The sequence below is a fragment of the Pagrus pagrus genome (assembly GCF_965226575.1).
Source record: "Pagrus pagrus genome assembly, chromosome: 11".
NCBI classification, from domain to species: domain Eukaryota; kingdom Metazoa; phylum Chordata; class Actinopteri; order Spariformes; family Sparidae; genus Pagrus; species Pagrus pagrus.
Window position 1 is genome coordinate 16,193,630 of NC_140195.1, and position 18,027 is coordinate 16,211,656.

General features: G+C 41.9%; 1 protein-coding gene across 1 annotated transcript; it reads right to left on the reverse strand.

Annotated features, from left to right (window-relative positions):
• Positions 1-421: 421 nt before the first annotated feature.
• On the reverse strand, positions 422-16,934 carry LOC311264878 (receptor tyrosine-protein kinase erbB-3-like). Its single transcript, XM_084366059.1, has 28 exons — positions 16,645-16,934; positions 13,646-13,800; positions 13,375-13,561; positions 11,198-11,323; positions 11,025-11,087; positions 10,709-10,827; positions 9,580-9,721; positions 9,342-9,455; positions 9,142-9,259; positions 8,985-9,058; positions 8,755-8,845; positions 7,097-7,299; positions 6,832-6,964; positions 6,662-6,755; positions 5,695-5,852; positions 5,539-5,595; positions 5,018-5,159; positions 4,808-4,927; positions 4,594-4,692; positions 4,226-4,411; positions 3,983-4,138; positions 3,786-3,861; positions 3,525-3,671; positions 3,347-3,444; positions 2,652-2,828; positions 2,479-2,550; positions 1,913-2,204; positions 422-1,775 (listed from the first exon to the last, which is right to left on the reverse strand). Exons 1-28 carry the CDS (start codon positions 16,721-16,723, stop codon positions 901-903), a joined length of 4,353 nt encoding a protein of 1,450 aa, XP_084222185.1. The 5' UTR covers positions 16,724-16,934; the 3' UTR covers positions 422-900.
• Positions 16,935-18,027: the final 1,093 nt, after the last annotated feature.

An 18,027-nucleotide genomic window follows, 5' to 3' on the forward strand; every position in this document is an offset into this window, starting at 1 on the left:
TTATTAGTCAGAAGTCTGGATAAGATTTAGAAAATCTGGAAATGTGCTTACTTACCTGTTCATCATGGTATCAGTTCATGGAGTTTAGTTTAGTTTGTTACGATAAAGTGCATCAGTGCACCTCTCATCGAAGGACATTTTTAAAGGCTTGCTACCCTTTCTAAAGGCTTTTAACCAATTTACATACTTATTTTTTGGCGAACCTATTAACCTGTAAGCTAGGTCTGAACGAAAACGGAAGAATGTTACAGTTAACCTCTCGCTTCTCTCATCATCTTTGATCTGCCTCCGACCAAATCGCGCGCGAGTGTGTTCACATGCCTCCATCTCAGTTCCGCCGTTCAGAGCAGCGTCAGTAAAAGGGCCAAAACAACCAGCTCTTCAACAGAGTGATACAAATGAACGAGTGAAACAAATAAAAGAATGTTTCCAAGCTGGTATTTAAAGGTCTTTATTTAATAGGCACGCAGTAAAATAATCTAAAAGACTGACCAAGAACACAAGTGATTTGATATTTGCAAAATTATAGTTTTTATTCATTTATATAATGATTCATGTAATAAACTGTACAAAAAGGCTGCTCTGAAGAAACCTCATCTCAATGGTGGCCATGTGTCTCTTTAATTCAGGAGCTGCTCACCACACTCACACTCAACCACATGTTTTGCCTGTTACAACCTTTATTTTGTGATTCAGCACCAAAAGTCAGTTTCAAAAACATGTATTTTCCGCATTATACTATGAAATAAGATTCAACTGTGCATTTCTTTTATTACTTTTATCTTGTTGGATGCTTGAACTCAAAGAAAACAGCTGTCAAACATTACAAGAGTACCCACATTTCTGACAGGAACTAAAGTAACCCCAGCCATCGCCATGTCTCTGTCCCAGTCCACATTATTAGGTACGTACAGCATCTGGCTTGAGGAACAGTCTGCTGTGCCAGTAGTCTGGGTTGTCGAATGATGTGTTGCTGCCAGGCTCCCCCATGCCAGCACACACCTTGATGTATCCCCCAATCCCTGCACACCTGCTGCTGCCCGTCTCCTCAGGAGCAGCCCTCCCCTTCACTGGGAGATTCTGGTAGTCTGGCTGCTCCCACCCACCGGGCACCACTCCAAGTCTGGTCATCTCCTCATACTCCTCCACCTCCACCTCATCTCCCCCAGCTGTGAGCACATCTGGCCTGGGTATGACCATACAGCTCAGATTCCCCTCAAGTGCGGGTTGTTTATTTGTGATGTGGTACTCCTCCTCTTCCTCTTCCTCCTCATGATCTTTTCTCAACACCTCCGCTATTTGGTCTGTGTCCTCTGTCTCTGCAGCACTCTTTGCAGATGTTTGACTCCCACGCCTCTCCCAGGCTGGATCCTCTCCCTCCATAGAGTCGGATCGCCTGATATCCATGTATTCATACCTGCCTATCCCTTGGGCTTCCTCTCCTTGGTCGTCCACAGCTCTGGTCCCAACGTCAGAGTCTGCAGCGAGCTGATGTTTCCCTGTGGAGTCTTTTTGCTCTGCAACACTTCCTTTACACTCTTCATCTCCTCGCTTCCTTCTTACAGATGAGGTTGGTGTCAGAGTTTCTTTGTCCTCTCCAGGTGATCGAGCCGTTGTAGCTGGAGAGGGTAAAGGTGAGGTTTTATGACAAACAGCCTGTGATGAGATGCTGCTGGTCGAGCAAGGAGGAGACTCTTTGCTCATGATTTCATATTCCTGGGAGGGATTTTTCTTCAGTCTTGAGCTTCTTCGCCCAGAATGAGTGAATCTACAGACTGATGAGAAGAAGATCAGGGGAAGAAGCCTTGATTATGTATTGTTAATGCTATAATTTATTAAATTTATTAAATTATTTTCAAAACAATAAGTTATCATAAGTCAGTATGCTCCCATCTTCATCCTAATTATTTACCTCTCTCTGGTGTAACAGGTGACCCAGCCAGTACGTAGCCATAGCTGTCCACCTCCTCCTCTTCCTCTGCCGTCCACACCTTATACGAGGATGGACTCGATGCCGTTGAGAGTTTCCTGTGCCGGCTGGTGGCTATGCGAGGATTTCCCCTCTCGGAGCCAAACCTGGCCCTGTGAAGACTCCCGCTCCGTGACGCTTCTTCACGCAGCTCTGCCTCTCTGCCGCTGCCCCTGAACTCTAACCTCTCGGGCAGCGTCCGCACCGAGCTCAGTCGAGACCTCTGAAGCCACAGCTGAGACAGAACAGAAAAGACTCTTCTTGAAGCTCATATTATTTCAAAATGAGACCAGAGGGGCCAGATGACACATTTTAGTGTGAGGTAATGGCCTGCTGGCAAGTGCTGTGTCGTAAAATATATTTAAAACGGCTATTGGCAACAGGAATGACACTGATTAAAGTGAAGATGTTACAACTGAATATACTTTATCTTTTGTGTAATGCAAGCATCAAACAGCTTAAGTCGTACAGCGTGGAGATGTGTTTGCATGCATTTGTGTCTGTCACACCTGGCGGATGCTGTCCACAGGGCTGGGCGTCATTGGCAGGTATCCCATGGGGCCGGCCTGAGAGGTGCCACTCTACAAACCAGAGAAGAAAGAGTGTTATGTGCTGGTTCTTTTGTCTCAAATTCAGTCACAACGGACCTAAAATGTACTAAATGTAAGATGTATTTAGTTACTCTGTAAGAATTAATCCGTGAGCGAGACAGACTCCAAGATGGAGAGTGTTGGAGAGGAGGAGTAGCCAAACCGCCCTCCAGTCCCTCCTCGTCTTGGTCTTCCAAATCCGCATCCAGGAGCCCTCGCTCTGACTCTCTTCGATGGATCTCTCCTGAGGATGTTTCTGCTCCTTCCACCTACAGAACAGCATGTAAGTACAGTAAGTAAGGATGTAAGTACAGGATGTAAGATGATAGGTCAGTGGTGGAGGAAGTACTCAGATCGTTATCTCGAGTAAAGGTACTGATAAGTGAGTTAAAATGCTCTTTCACAAGTGATAGTCCTACATTGAAAATGTTACTTAAGTCAAAGTATGTAAGTATAATCAGACAAATGGACTGACGTAAAAGTCCTCAATGCAGAAAAATGTCCCCTGTGACTGTTTTCCTATATTAAATCATGACATTATTATGACGTCCGCCAAGGAGGTTGTGTTTTCACCCACGCTAAAACGTGTCAAGGACTGAAAAACACTGATCTAAAGTAACAAGCAGATAAATGTTGTGATGTAAAAAGTTTCCCATTGAAATTAGAATAATTAAGTGGCATGAAAAGAAAATACTCAAGTAAAGTAAGTAGTAAATCTACTTAGTTACATTAAAGAACTGGAAACAGCCAGTGGACTTTGTTACTTAAATGACGATGATAGCCTCACCTTGATGACGAGGTATCTCGGTGGGTCTCTTGCCATGCGAGTGAAGTCACTGGCCAGCTCTTTGAAGGTCGGCCTTATATTTTCATCAATCATCCAGCCTGAAGAGAAGAAGTAAAACAATTTTAATCACTTCTTTTTGTCTTTGTGTGTTTGTGCACACTGCCGTGACGTCGCTCACATTTAACCATGACCATGTAGACGTCGATGGTGCAGATGTGGGGCTGTGACAGTCGTTCGCCCTTCTCCAGCAGGCTCGGCACCTCCTGAGGCTGCACCGACACGTACGGCTCTGCCCCGAATGACATCATCTCCCACACTGTCACCCCTGTCCGGGAAGAGAGACGCCACATTGAAAATGCTCTCCCTGCCAAAATTCGGCAGCTCTCCAGAGGACAGTTTATTTACTGGCTCACTCTCTCACACATGCACAGCCTCTTACCATAACTCCAAACATCACTTTGATGAGTGTATCGTCGAAACAGGATGCTCTCGAGTGCCATCCATTTTATAGGTGTCTGGATTAAGAGACAGATTGCAGACAAGTCATACAGATTGGTTCCATTACCGAAGGAGACGGTGAAAAATGTGATTTAACAATTCAAGCAGTGGCTCAAAATGAGAATGAGTCATAACGACCTTGGTGTCAGTGTAGATGTATTTCTTGTCGTCGGGATAAAGGAGGTCTGCCACACCGTAGTCAGAGATCTGGACCTGGTAGTCGTTCTTCAGCAGGATGTTGCGTGCAGCCAGGTTCCTGTGGACCATGCAGTGCTCCTCCAGGTAATACATACCCTGACGCACAAAACATACATACAATATATACGCCCTGACATCTTATTCAGAAGACCTGGTTGCTCAAAAGAGTCTGGCTGCACTCACTTTAGCAATCTGCACACACCAGTTGAGCAGGCGCTGGGGGTCCAGGCTGTTCTTGTGGTGCCTGATGTGCTCCAGTAAGGAACCCTGTGAACTAAGCTGGGTCACCAGTTGCAGACTGGGACCTGGACAGATGCCCAGCAGTCTGACGATGTAGGGGTGGTCCAGGCTGCCCATGGACAGCATGTGCTGCACAGAGAGCAGGCTGTCAAACACTATGTACTTTTTTGACAATATAATAATATTTACGGGCGTCATTGCAAAGATCAAAAACATTTCTCTTTTCTGTCTCAACATAATATATGTTACATGTCTCATTAACTCCTATTGGTGTGATGTTTTAACATCTGTCAAGAGGCTCTGATTCTCACATCAGTGATCTCAGTGAAGGTCTGTCGGCCCGAGCTATCCTGGATGGTCTTAATGGCCACGGGGATCTTCACTGTCTCTCCCTCTGGAGTCCAAAAGCCCTTAAATGAAAAAAAAAGTTACACAGGTTCACATGAGTCTGTGACTCTAAATCTGAGCACATAAATCAGTGGATAATCAGTGGATGTCCAAAAAGACATAAAGGTTTATACAAACTTTGTTCACTGTGCCAAAAACTCCCGAGCCAAGGGCTTTGATTTTCTTCAGCTCTGAGGGCTTCAGGATCCGGGCGTGAACCTTGGTACCTTTCTCCCCAGGACCCAGAGGCTCAAAGCTCTGCCAAAAAACAAGAAGAATTCCCCCAGTGCTTTTTTTTTTTTTTCCTCCAAAGCAGCTCACAAGGTTGGATGGTCTCAAAAGTCTCACCTCTCCACTCTCCAGGTACCTCCTCATTGCCCTCTTACGGCGGATGGCCAGGCCTCGATGATACAGCACACCCAGGAAAAACAACACCAGGCAGAAAATCAAGCCAGCCGGGACACCTAAAGCTATGCCTGTGATCTGACCGCTGCAGAGAGAAGGAAAGAGAGATGCTAGTCAGAGACAGAGCCAAGGTAAGTGAGGAAGGAGATACTGTATGATGTCATGACAGGACTTTGCTTTGGCAGAAACTGTAGCTCTGTGGCGACAGAAACAAGCAGACATGATTTATCAAAAACTGTTTCGTCTGTTTTTTGTTGTTTTTACTTTAGTTTTGTGTCTCGATAATGTTTTCAAAGGTCACAGTAATAAATAAGAGGTTCAGGTTTGCCGCTTCTAAAGCATTTTATGTAATGTTTCAACAATTGGTGCTTGAACTGGTCAACTGGCAACGCTAGTGAACTGTGGATGGATCTCACCAATTGCAGTGTAGTGGGTCATATTCACCAGCAGGGGGAAACACTCACCTACTCACTGCCAATCTGGCTGCCTCCAAACAGTCATTTAATCCTGGTCCCGAGCATCTGTAACACATAAACATCACCTTGAAATTTCATTGATTTAATGATTGTTACACATCTGCGAGTGGACACATGGAGTAAACACTTTGAGTCCAGTCTCACCCCTGTGTGCAGTTGTGGTGACATGGTTCACAGTGACCCTCCCTGTTCGGGTATTTGAAGATCAGCCCCTTCTGTCCGTCATTCACTCCAGTGGGACAAGAGGACATGCAGTAAGGACCGTCTCGAAGGTTGGCGCACGCCTCACACTTGTCTGCACCCTGTGACAGAAGAGAGTCATGAGAGAAAATGAGACAATCTGAGGCACCGAACCAAGACAAAGAGCAAGAAACTGCCTTTGTTTAGTAAATGAATCCAACACAGGATGAACATGTTATCCTTGACCATCAGCTCATGTTTATGATTTATAATATAATGGGCTTTCTTGCCAGTATTTTACTGAGGTTTTCTTGCACAGACAGCATCACAGAAAGGGCATCAATGATTAAATTAAGATAAGATCAAGTTTGAGAGATAAAAATCAGATTTCTTTCAGTAATTCATTTATCATTGCAATTTTCTTCAAATGCAGGGCAAACACAGCATGATTTTTCTCTCTCCTTCCTCATTTATCTTTCATCTTTCTCTTTCATTTACAAATGGCCACATTGTACATATTGTTTTTATTATTTTTCTTATTGCTCCTATCTTGATTTCATATTTTCTTGTACTGTGTTTGTTGTTATACACCATCATGCCAAGGGCAAATACGTTGTATGTGAAAACCCACTCGGCAAAAAACAGATTTACTTTATTAACGGTGTAGGTTTGGGTTCGGAGATGGTGAGACATAGTAAAACATACAAAAAAAACTTGGGGGCAAAAATAGGATTTAGTAGACAGTAGACATAATGTCCTAGTACTGAAAAAATGACATCATCAGGAAAATATAACGGCAAAACTTTCTGTAGGACATATTCTGCAAGTACTTCTCATAGCTCCCACAAATATCAAGAGTGGGTGGTGAAATGCAAGTGAGATCTCATACGAAGGCACTGGGCCAAAGTGTACTATCACAGGAAGCGATTACCGGTCCAGTACAGCTGGCTTTCCCACTCTGAGGTTTGCACTCTGGATGGCAGGCGACACACTCGCCATCAGGCCCTGCGAATTCCCTTGGAGCTCTGAGGACACAATATTAAACACATATAGTTAAATTCAACACACAAAGAATATAAACACATACATGTATCTACTTACCCAAAGTAAAAATTACAGCTGCCCACACATGTTCCCTCCCGGCTGTAGTTCCTACAGGAGAGACAATGGTCGGGCCCCGGGCCCCAGCAGCCTGAGTCTGAACACAGCGGGTCACACACGTGTCCTTCTGCAACTGCACACACAACAATGTAGCAACACATTAATCATATTTACATTTCAGTCAAACTAATAAAACTGAAGTATTTAAAATGATGTTTCTGACCACAGTGTAACATATCAATAAAGAGAGGGGTCTTCTCCTCACCACACTCTGCCAGTGGCCTGTTGTTGTTGAGGTTGTTGACTCGAATTCGGCGGCCTCTGAACAGCTGCGACCAGTTCACAGTGTGGTGGTAACAGAGGTTGGCATTCTGACTGATGTACACACTGCCGTCACTGATCTCCCGGAGAGAGCGCAGACCCAGTGAGGTAAGAGTGGGGATGCGCATCACCATCAGAGAAAAACGTCTTTGGTTGGAGGGTTGGAGGACAGAGGAGGACACATATAAAGAGACAACAGAGGGGAAAAAAGGCATTAAAGTTAGCCGGAGAGAGATTTTAAGTGGATCAAATGTCAGGGAACTGCTCATAATTTAGTTTTTAGTGTGGTTGGAAGACAAATAGCATGCACACACACACACACACACACACACACACACACACACACACACACACAGTCCATACCTGTTCACAGCTGTGAATCACAGAGAGAGAGGGGAGAGGTTAGAGAGAGTCGACTCAATGCACAGCAGACTCGTCATGAGGTGTTAACACAGAGAGTGGTTTCAAACAGTGAGCAGACAGATAGGAGGGAGTAGTGCGTGTGTGAGGGCAGTGATGACACACGGTTATGCAACACACTTAACATGAAATGATGGATATTAATTTTAGAGCAAAAGCATCAGCACCGGTAAGGGCCCGGCAGCCACCTGATTCATCCTCTGTTCATTTTTCTGTTAGAAATCAATCATACAGATTTTTCCTCTTACTTGAAATGCTTTTCATCCATCCAGATTGTTTTCATGTGAGTGGTTGAGATATTAGCTGTAGAGATGTCTGCCATCTCTCCAATATAATGGAGCTAGACGGCACTCAAAAAACACAGAACTCAAGAGAAATGTGTCTCCCCTGAAGTCATGACCCAGTTGCTCAAGACAATCCACAGACCTTGATGTGAACAGTTTCACGTAGGAACTATTTCTTTCTGTTTTTATTTTGTCAGTTCCCCCCTCATGTGTCATATTTAGCTTCACACTTTGTCCTTTTTCCTGTTCACCTTTCATTTGTTAATTAGTCCCTGTGAATGTATGCCTCTGATTTCCCTTATTCTTTTTTTGTTCCCTGTGTCTTTCTGGTTTGTCATGTAGTTTTGTATTGTATATAGAGTTTTTTCTTGAATTCTCTCTTACCTGCCTTTTTGCCGCCTGCATTTTGATTTTTTCGTTTTCCAGCCTTTAGTTTTTTGTTTTTTTACCTGCCTGCCTCCATGTCTGCATTTGGGTCGCTTTATGCAAAACTTAACGGCTTACCTGTGACAGCATGGGTTGTAAACATAAATGGCGTCCTCCTTGGCTGAGCTGTAAGATTAGCTTGCTTAGTTAGCTTAGTTAGCTAGCCTCTAGATGCTTCTTTTGGTGTGCTGATACGGATGGCGGGGGCAATTCCATCTGGCAGTGCCATCTAATTTCATTGTATTTGAGAGAAGGCAGACACATTTAAACAATCTAGATGGATAAATAGCACTTTATGTGAGAGGTTGGATTTTGGGTTGAACTGTCCCTTTAAATCTAAGTTATGTTAAATCGCGATGGCTTTAGATATGCACTTGAAAGAGAATCTTCCTCTGGGCCGGCTCTGACTGACACGCTCATACACACATGCACATCATGAGCAAATCTAACATGGCGTGTACTCAAGCCTTACTTGAAGAGTGACCTCCCTTGAATGGTGGCGAGACTCGAAAAAACTGACAGATCATTCAGTTCTTGGGGCCACGACTGGATGTTAAGGATATCTAACAATGAAACACAGAGATAAAATGAAAACTTTGTCACAAAATTCTCACTAGGAAAGTGGGAAATCAGTATAAAACTTATTGGCACACCTTGAAAAATGATTTGCATTAAGAGCCTAATTTCACCGTATATACAAACCTGTTATTTCTCTGACGGTGCGGAACACTTCCAGCTTTTTGGCATCCAGGGGTGGGATGTTTTTAAAGTCATCTCTATGAGGAATAAAAACACACGATATGAAACTGACTGTACGACACTGCACTCTGAGATTCTTCAGGCGGGGATGGATGATTACCCAAGAATCCCCGTGACCAGGAAGTGAAGGCTGCCCTGGATCTTGGTGCAGTTGATGAAGCTGTCGATGTTGCTGGAGTCCACAGTCTGTCTGTGTTCAGCACCGGTGCCTTCACACACTACAGTAATGACCAAACACCATCATTAGCTTCAAAGACGGACAAGTAAACTAAGAAACGGATAAGTGTTAAGTGTGTCAACCTTTAGGGCAGAGTCCGCTGCAGAGCTCACACTGCCTCTGGCCTTCTCTCTCCACCTCCATCTTGTCTGGAGGACAAACGCTCACACAGGAGCTGCCGTCCACCACAAAATGAGCTACAAAGAGAGGGAAATTATAAGACCCAGTATCACATCAGCACTGATTCCACTGCAATCTTAAGAAAGTTATTTCATGTTCCAAGAACCATGTTGAGCACATAAACAAACAGAGGCCACTCACTGGGGCACTGGGAGACACAGATGGATCCGTACTGATATTTGGCGTTAGGGTTGGTCTCCATCTGAAACGTCTGCTTGTTATAGATCAAAGTCTGGGGACACTGAGGCACACAGGCTCCGGAGTCGTTGAAATGGCGACATGCCTATACAGTAAGACACACACATGCACACACACTCCATTTAAGTGCACAGAATGAGGTCACAAGAGGTCTCTCAATCAAAAAAGAAACAAGAGATGGGGGATAATCGGAGTTGCTGCCTTCATCCACCATTGCTAATGAAAATCTATCTACGTGACTCAGGCAGAAATGTTTGCGTTCACCAACTTCGTCACTCAGGAATTGATTATGGGTGATGCTTCTGGTGCTTGGCGGAAATAGCGTTGGTAAAAAAAAGTATTATAATATTTGATGCAATGGTGGCACTTGTGGCAGGTGTTAGCTTTAGGCTAAGCAATAATAAAAGTGTTGGTAGTATCCATTTGATAAAGTGTCTTACCTACCAATCGCTCTAAGAACGAGGATTAGCATCCCTTTACCATGGCTAACACAGGCTCAGTAAAATGAGAGGAAGTTGCACCCATAATTCAGGTTAAGGTGTCATGGGTGCTAGAAATAAATAAGTTTTACACAGCTGCAAGCATCTTGTTACTCTCCAGGCACCCAGGATTTTAAAGTCAGCTGCCAGAAACTATTGTATTCATGTTAGAAAATCTAACCCAGAGGACAAAAAATAAGCATTAAGAATAATATGAGTTAGTTGCTGTTTGGAAGCTGACCGTCTAATATCAGATGCCCCAACAGGTGAGTTGAGTTACTACAGTGATCACGTTTCATGTGTCAGCAAGGAGACTTCCATACCACTCTACTGTACAGTAAGACCGTGTCAAAAAAACAATATCTGTAGAAAGATAGGAATCAAATCAACGGCTTGTATTCGGATAAAATTTAGATAAAATCCACCAGGAGGTGCGTAAAAACTCTCAATTGAATATTATAATTGAATCAAATGTGGTTGGAAGCATCACATTTAAATTAGAAATCAAAGTATTTAACTACAAAGGAGACAAAACATTCAAAAAGCCGTCTTTTTTACCTACAGAATTGTGTATGCAAAGACGGAGCACTTACAAAACAGTCGACGTCCAGAGGGCCTTTACATCCTGCTGCACACTCTATGTGACAGCAGTCCCTGGGGCTCGTCCCAAAACAGCGGCCATTACACTGTGGAGCGCACACCGTCTTAGTCACTGAGACACACAGGAGAGACGGGTTGAACAGAGGTCAACAGTGAGTGTGTGTGTGTCTCTTTGTGCTTGTATCTCTCTGTCTCTGTGTATTTCTGTCTATGAAGAGAGACATTCTGCGAGGAGACAGAAGGAGGAGGAGGAGAGTGATGAAACACAGAGAGAATCAGGGAGAAAAAGGGAAACAATTGAGTACTCACAGATCTGACATTGGTCCTTGTTTGGCCCCCAGCAGTAATCTCCACAAGACTTGTGGCATGGGCCTGAAAGAGAGAACAAGAGGAAACGACAGAAAGACAGTTAGCTCTTAAAATAAAGAGACAATCCAGAGATAATTTGGAGAATTGTGAAATAGGATTATCCCAACACTGACCCCTCTCTCCGTTGTACTGGATGTCAATAGGAGCATTGTTGTCTCTGATGATATCTTGCCAGAAGATCCAGGGGCCATAACTCAGGTACTTGTTGTTGATAATCTGCACTCCTCCCTCCAGAATCTCTGTGAAGTAACGAGTGAGGAAATATGAAAATTAAAGACAGAGAGAGCAGACAGGAAATTATATACCTGCAGTAACACTTTAGACTGCAGTCCACAAATTACAGTGTCAATATTTTGTACATACTGGGTAAATTATGAAATACTTACCGGGTGTATGCCAGGGAAGGAGTGCAAGCAATAAAGAGGTAACACATTTGCATTTTTGAGGGCCCTTGAACTTAATTACCCATAAGCGCTGGTTTTAATTAGGTCATAAAATGTGTGGCACCATATGTTCCTTCTATTAGTTTGGACTGTCAAGTGGATCTCACTTTATACCTCCAAAACGTCATCATCCTTTTCTATCATCGTCATAATACAGCAGAAATTATTCCCAGTAATATTTGTTCACCAGCAATAACATGCACCAATAATGAGAAGTACTCTCATTCCCATTCTGTGTTAATAACAAGTAATAATATCACTGTAATTATTAAAAAGGTACTCAAATTTAAAAAGAGCTTACTCGTTATCTTTTCAGCCCCGTGCCCAAAGAAAGTCAGGGCAAGTTTCACCCTCAAAACTCCAGGAATGTGTTGTGGAGTACAAAACTTCACACAACTTTGCCTCACATGGAGGTGATTTGGATACCTGCTTTTCCTTTAAGTAGGTTTCCCCTTGATACTGCATATGTACTAAATAATCTGTGATAGATCGGCTGAAATTAATTGTCGCTGACATTACATTTACCTTCTGCGCCACCTCCAAGAAGCTGCAGCGCACTGGACTAAACCTTCTGCAGTCTTTTATCCTGAAGGTTCATTATATTGGAGTAGTAAAGTTATATAGTGTAGCTTTGGGCCAACACTTAGCTTCCACTCTTCAAGGAGTGAAGCACGCACCTGCCAACAGGCGATCTTTGGTTATAAGGCATGTTCTCACTTTTTTAATCTGAAACTTAAATGTTGTTTTATTCTACACTTGTGGGATTTATTGTAACAAACAAACCAAAACAAATAGTTTGGAGACAATATTGCATTACTCAAGGCTGCCATCACTCATTTCACTCATTCTGTGGCACTATTAACTGCCTGTTTAGCAGCTCTTTATTAAAACATACAGTGACAGTATTCTCACGGGGGTATTGCTTTTGTTTCTTTAAGTTTCTACTCAGATATTAACACAAGATTAAGCTCTCCTCCCCACCCCAACAATTTTGCTATTAGTCCCTGGCAACATTATGAAACAAGCTTGGATTAGATGGAGTGCACTCTGTTTTGAGTCACACAAGTTTATTTGTTTTGTTACATATCACATCTTTAAAGGTCCTATTTGTTGGAAAAGTTGATTTTGGGGTCTCATTCCGAACTTGTCGAAAACTGACGATGTGGGATGGCGGCCGACTCTACCTTCACTCCCAGAGCGTCAGTACGTGACAAGTTGGGGATGAAACTCAAAAATGTGCTATTCTTACAAATAGGACCATTAAGGCTGGGGTCACGCATGTGGAGTCATGTTGCTTCATAACAGTTTTTTTTCTTGACATGTGACAGCAAGAAAAGCACACGTGCAGATAATACAACAATGATGGCTGAATGTGATTTAGCTGCTTCAGTGCTTCAGGACACTAGTTTAGAGCAGCGTCATCGTCAGTGTTATTGATACCACCTGTTTTATTCCTGCTATGACTAATCAAACCATCTGATGGTGAAATAAAACAAGGCCAGTTAAACCTTGGATAACCTTTTGTCCTAGGATGGAAGAAGACGTCAAGATATAGCTGACAGAGATGATCAGTTGAGAATGTGATTTCTCGAAATCTTTCCTACATTTTGTTCTGTTATACTTTCAAAGAATGACCGTCATCAATAAGATCTGTCAACATCTTCCATTCTTTACCCATAAAACAGCTTTCCACAACCAAAAGCTTACAGCAGGACACACTTTTTTTCTTTTTTACTACTATTAAGTTTAAATCACTTTGCTCTCACTGTTTTAGAAGCCTTCAGTCTCAGAAAAAGCACCTTTTACACTGTGTAAAAAGCTTCAGTTTACCCATTAACCATCTCTACCTGTCAGATTGGCGAGGCCCAGCTGCCGCAGGCCATTGGAGCCGTCCTTGGGGTAGTTAAAGAAGACAGAGAGGGCGAAGCGTCTTTCATAAAGGCTGTTTCCTCTGATGACCCGCAGCTGCCCGAGAGGAATCTCCTGAAAGTGGTTCATAGCGATGAGGACATAGCCAGTCACCTCACGGATCGTCTGGAGGGGAAAAAAGAATTGGACACCTCTACAACCTGTACATACAAATCAAATGAAAGACGAGGGGAAGAGAGGGATTCTTACCTTGAGGAAGGAGAAGTCCCAGTTACTCTCAATCTGAGTGATCTCCAGGTTTCCCATGATGATCTCACAGCCATTATAGCGGTCCTTAGTCAGGTTGTATTGGTTCTCCTGAGAACCTGTGGAGCTCAGTCCGTTCTGTGTGCCAGGACACACCACTGAGGAAACACACATATTTTCTCTAAGTTACTCATGTATTGTTCTTGAGATACTTGTTCTTTACTTGAGTATTTCCACTCTACTGCATTTTGGAGACAATTGTATATTGGGCTTTTTGCCTCACTACATGTATTTGACATTTACAGTTACTCAAGTTACAATTACTTTGCAGATTACATGCTGCATCAGAGCCAAATTACCACATTTTTGGTTTAATTTATTCAGCAATCAGATAAAAAAAAGACTGAATATCAGTTCTGATAATCAGCCATATACATATAATTTACTTTTATCTACTTTAATACTTGAATACATTTAATATGAGTCAAGAGAAGAAGAGAATTATCAGAGAAGATGTTACTCAAGTCAACACTGCAGAAAAGTGATATCTGATCTCTGGTGAAGATTTGAGTGCCTCTGTTTTATTGTTTCAGCAGTATTTATGGGTTTGCTGAGTCCTCCTGATGTTGTGCTGGCTGGACAGTTTGAGAAGAAGCAGAGGAAAACAGGCGGGCTGTAACCCTCGGACACGGAGCAGTCCAGGCCTGGGGCTGACGGAGTGGAGGCCGAGGGTTGAGGAGAGCGGGGCTTTTCTACACACAAAGTGCCTCATTGTGATAAAGCTATAAATGTGGACAGTGTGTCTCAGTGAGTGAAGAGTGATGCAGTGACAGACAGTGCTTCTGTGTGTGTGCATGTGCGTATGTGTGTGTGTCTGAGGCGTCTGCGTTGCTGAGATCATACCAACAGACAATGGGTCATGTGTGAGTAGGCCGTTCTGGCACAGGGAAGGGAAATATCGTGAACGGAAGGAGACATGCACACCATCTCAAACTGACCAACAAAAACTGTGGCACTGGCCCTTTATGTGCAAAGATTGGGGCACCTGCAGCTGTAGTGGTCCCTGTCTTCACTGGAAACATGCAGATGTATAAAGCAGGATTTCCACTAAAAATACTCACTCTGTCTATAAACAACCTTTAGGACTTGTTGCATTTATTCGTGAGGGAAAGGTTACAGTTAGATGTTGACAGATGACTGTAGCATGACTCATAACTTCATGCACTCACTCAGTGTTGTAAAAAGTAAAGATATTGTGTTAAAATACTTTGGTAAAAGTGAAAGTCACCCATACAAATAGTACTTGAGTAAAGTATCTGATATTAAATGAACTTAAGTATTAAAAGTAAAAGTAAACAATAAATGTATTTAAATGTCTGTACTGTATACTATGACAAATAATCAGAAAGTGTTAAATAGTTTAGTTTAAACTTGTGGTACTTTGGTACCAGCATGCAGCATGCAAAGCTCTCCAAAGTAACTAGTAACTAAGTTACAGGAAATGTAGTGGTAAAAAGTACAAAAAAAGTAATGTACTGGTAAAAAGTACAATATTTGCCTCCAAAAGGCAGTGGAGTGCAGCAGCAAGTAGCAGAAAATGGATATACTCAACAAGAGTACCTGAGTAAATGTACTTAATTACATTCCTTCACTGAATGTACAACAATGTAAAAATACTTAATTGCGAGTAAAAGTCAATCAAAAGGAATTTAGAATCAGTATTTCAACAAAATGTACTTTACATTACATTATCAAATTAACATGTAAACTGTATATGAGTCAATGAATTATTGACAGAATTAATGTTTTTTTTATCTGATTGCCAATAAAATAAATACATTTGAAAAAATGCAACTTTTGCTCAGATTCAGCTTGTAATCTGCAAGTTACTAGTAGCTAAAGTTATCAAATAATAACGAAAATGAAAAAAATTGCCTTCAGAGTGTAAAATGGATCTCAAAGTACCTCAAAATTGTACTTTACTTTTGAGTAAATGTACATAGTTACATTCCAACATTGATTATTTGCCTGCTGTAAATGTAAAATCATTAAATGTCTCAGTACCTTTAATGACACAAAAGAGATGATATTTAATGTATGTTTTTTAAAAAGATCTTAATATAATCTGAGGACAGGGATTTAATTATCTGTAGTCAGTCCTTATCAAAAATTATTATTTCTCTGCATTCAGCTTACTTGTATGTGACTATAAGTTGATTTTTATCTCCTAAAGATGGTGCTAATTGTGCTCAGTAAATTTAGTTCTGGGATTCATGATCTGGGTACAAGTACCTCAAAATTTTACTTACAGCACTTAAGTAAATGTACTTAGTTACATTCCATCACTACTCACTCCTGCGCCTGGTTCTCTTGAGTAAACATATGCACCAAATACTGGTGGAGCTCACAGCTTATCTGTGAGAGTTGCACTGTAACTCAATTAAAACACATGCACAAGCACACTTGCATAATTCAAACAACTAAATAACCTTTTTAAATAAAGAAAATGAACATGATAATCATCATGTACCAAAACAACAACAATCATCTGCAGACTGCACTTATCAACACAAACGGGACCTGTTGTCCTCAGTGGCTTTTTACAACTGGGCTCGGTGCCATGGAGGCAATTTAGTCTCCCCCACATTCATCACTGGCAGTTTATAAAGAGGTGATGAAGTGCTACCTTGATAAGAATCCAGTCATAACAGTAAAAAAGCTCTCAAGGAGGAGAGCACAGAAAGAACTGTGTGGTCTGAGAATAAGAAAAAGAAAAGATGAGGGTAAATAGTTTATGAAATGTTGCCTGTCACTCCCACAAAATATAATTATATTATATTATATTATATTACATTATATTATATTATATTATATTATATTATATTTATAACAATGTTATGGTAAAAAAAAAAAAAATCATTTCCAAGTCAATGTCTCTTAAAAATGTCAGAATAAATTAAATGAAGGCATCAGATCTGCTGTAGAATAACACATTTTCCTACCTTCATGTGTTTGGGATGATGCTGTTCGTAGCCTCCATGATAAAGCCACACACAGTAATAGGACTCGCCACTGGATCATGTTGATGTCGAATAGTAAAGTATTATCATATCACACAGGTTTTAGGTAGTCCTTCGAGTATAAAGGAAAAAAATAGCTGTAAGATAAAGAAAAATCAAATGTCCCCAATATCCAGAGTCAGAGTGAAGAAGAAATGCAACTCCTGCTTTAAAACTTCCCACAAAACATGAGCAACAAGAGCAGAAAAATCACGCTTATTGCCAAAATGGAAATGAACAAGTGGCAGTTTATTTTGACGCTTGGGTTTTCCCTCCTGGAGAGGGGCATGTGATTGGCCAGGAGCCCGATTTATTCACCAATCAGAGGTCGGTCCGTCATTTTTTAGGAGCTGCAGCCTCAGAGCATCCACTGAGCATCCAAATGAGTAAAAGTCCTGTTAGATTCATGTAAAACATTGGATATGCAATAAGATTTTTTTTCACTTTCTCTCACATATAAATAAAATACCTCCTAACAAACAGAAAAATAAAGCTGAGTAACATTTAAGTAATGAATCATCAAACTGAGACATACTACTAGCACTAATACTTATAATATAGCAAACAAAACCTAAGCTTTATGCATGTGCTACGTGAACACCATGTCCCCTATACGTTCCCTTTATGTGCAGTTGTGTTGGTTCCATGTTGTCAGCTGCAGCATGTGGAAGCAGTGCTGTGCTCTCCCAGTCAGCTCCCAGTGCTGTGAGTGGCTGCACTGTTCCTCCCTGTAAAGAGCAGTATTGTCCCCGCAGCCCTGTCAACTGGTTAATCACCTCTTTGATGCGTACGGAGCAGCCTGTCACAATGGGCCACATTGTCAGATGGTCGAGTGACTTCTGAACCCAAAACAAGAACATGCTTAATTTTGAGAGAAATGGCCTCGGAGAAGACGAGATTCCTGAGCATGAAACTGGGACTGAAAAGGGGGACGACTCATTAATGGATGGAGATCAGTAACTGCCTCTGACAGATGTGCTGTTAATCTTATTTCGCATGAGAAAGAGAGCCAGACAGTTGCTGTTTGTTTGGAAGTATGTGGCAACACTGAAACTGTTAATGGAAATGTGATTGTAATGTTGATCTCTTAATCTATCTCACATGTTCACCAGCCAAATAAAAGGATAAAAAGTGTTCAAAATAATGAGTACAAGCTCATGTCTTCATGAGCTTGTACTCATTATTGAAGCCACACTGCCCTCCACCAGCAGATTTCTGTCCAGCAGGAGGAGACAGAGTCTGAGGATTGGTGCTGCAGAGCCCTGTGGGTGGTGGACTCCAAGCCAGTGTTTGCACCTACATGACTGTTTTAACATTATTATTCTT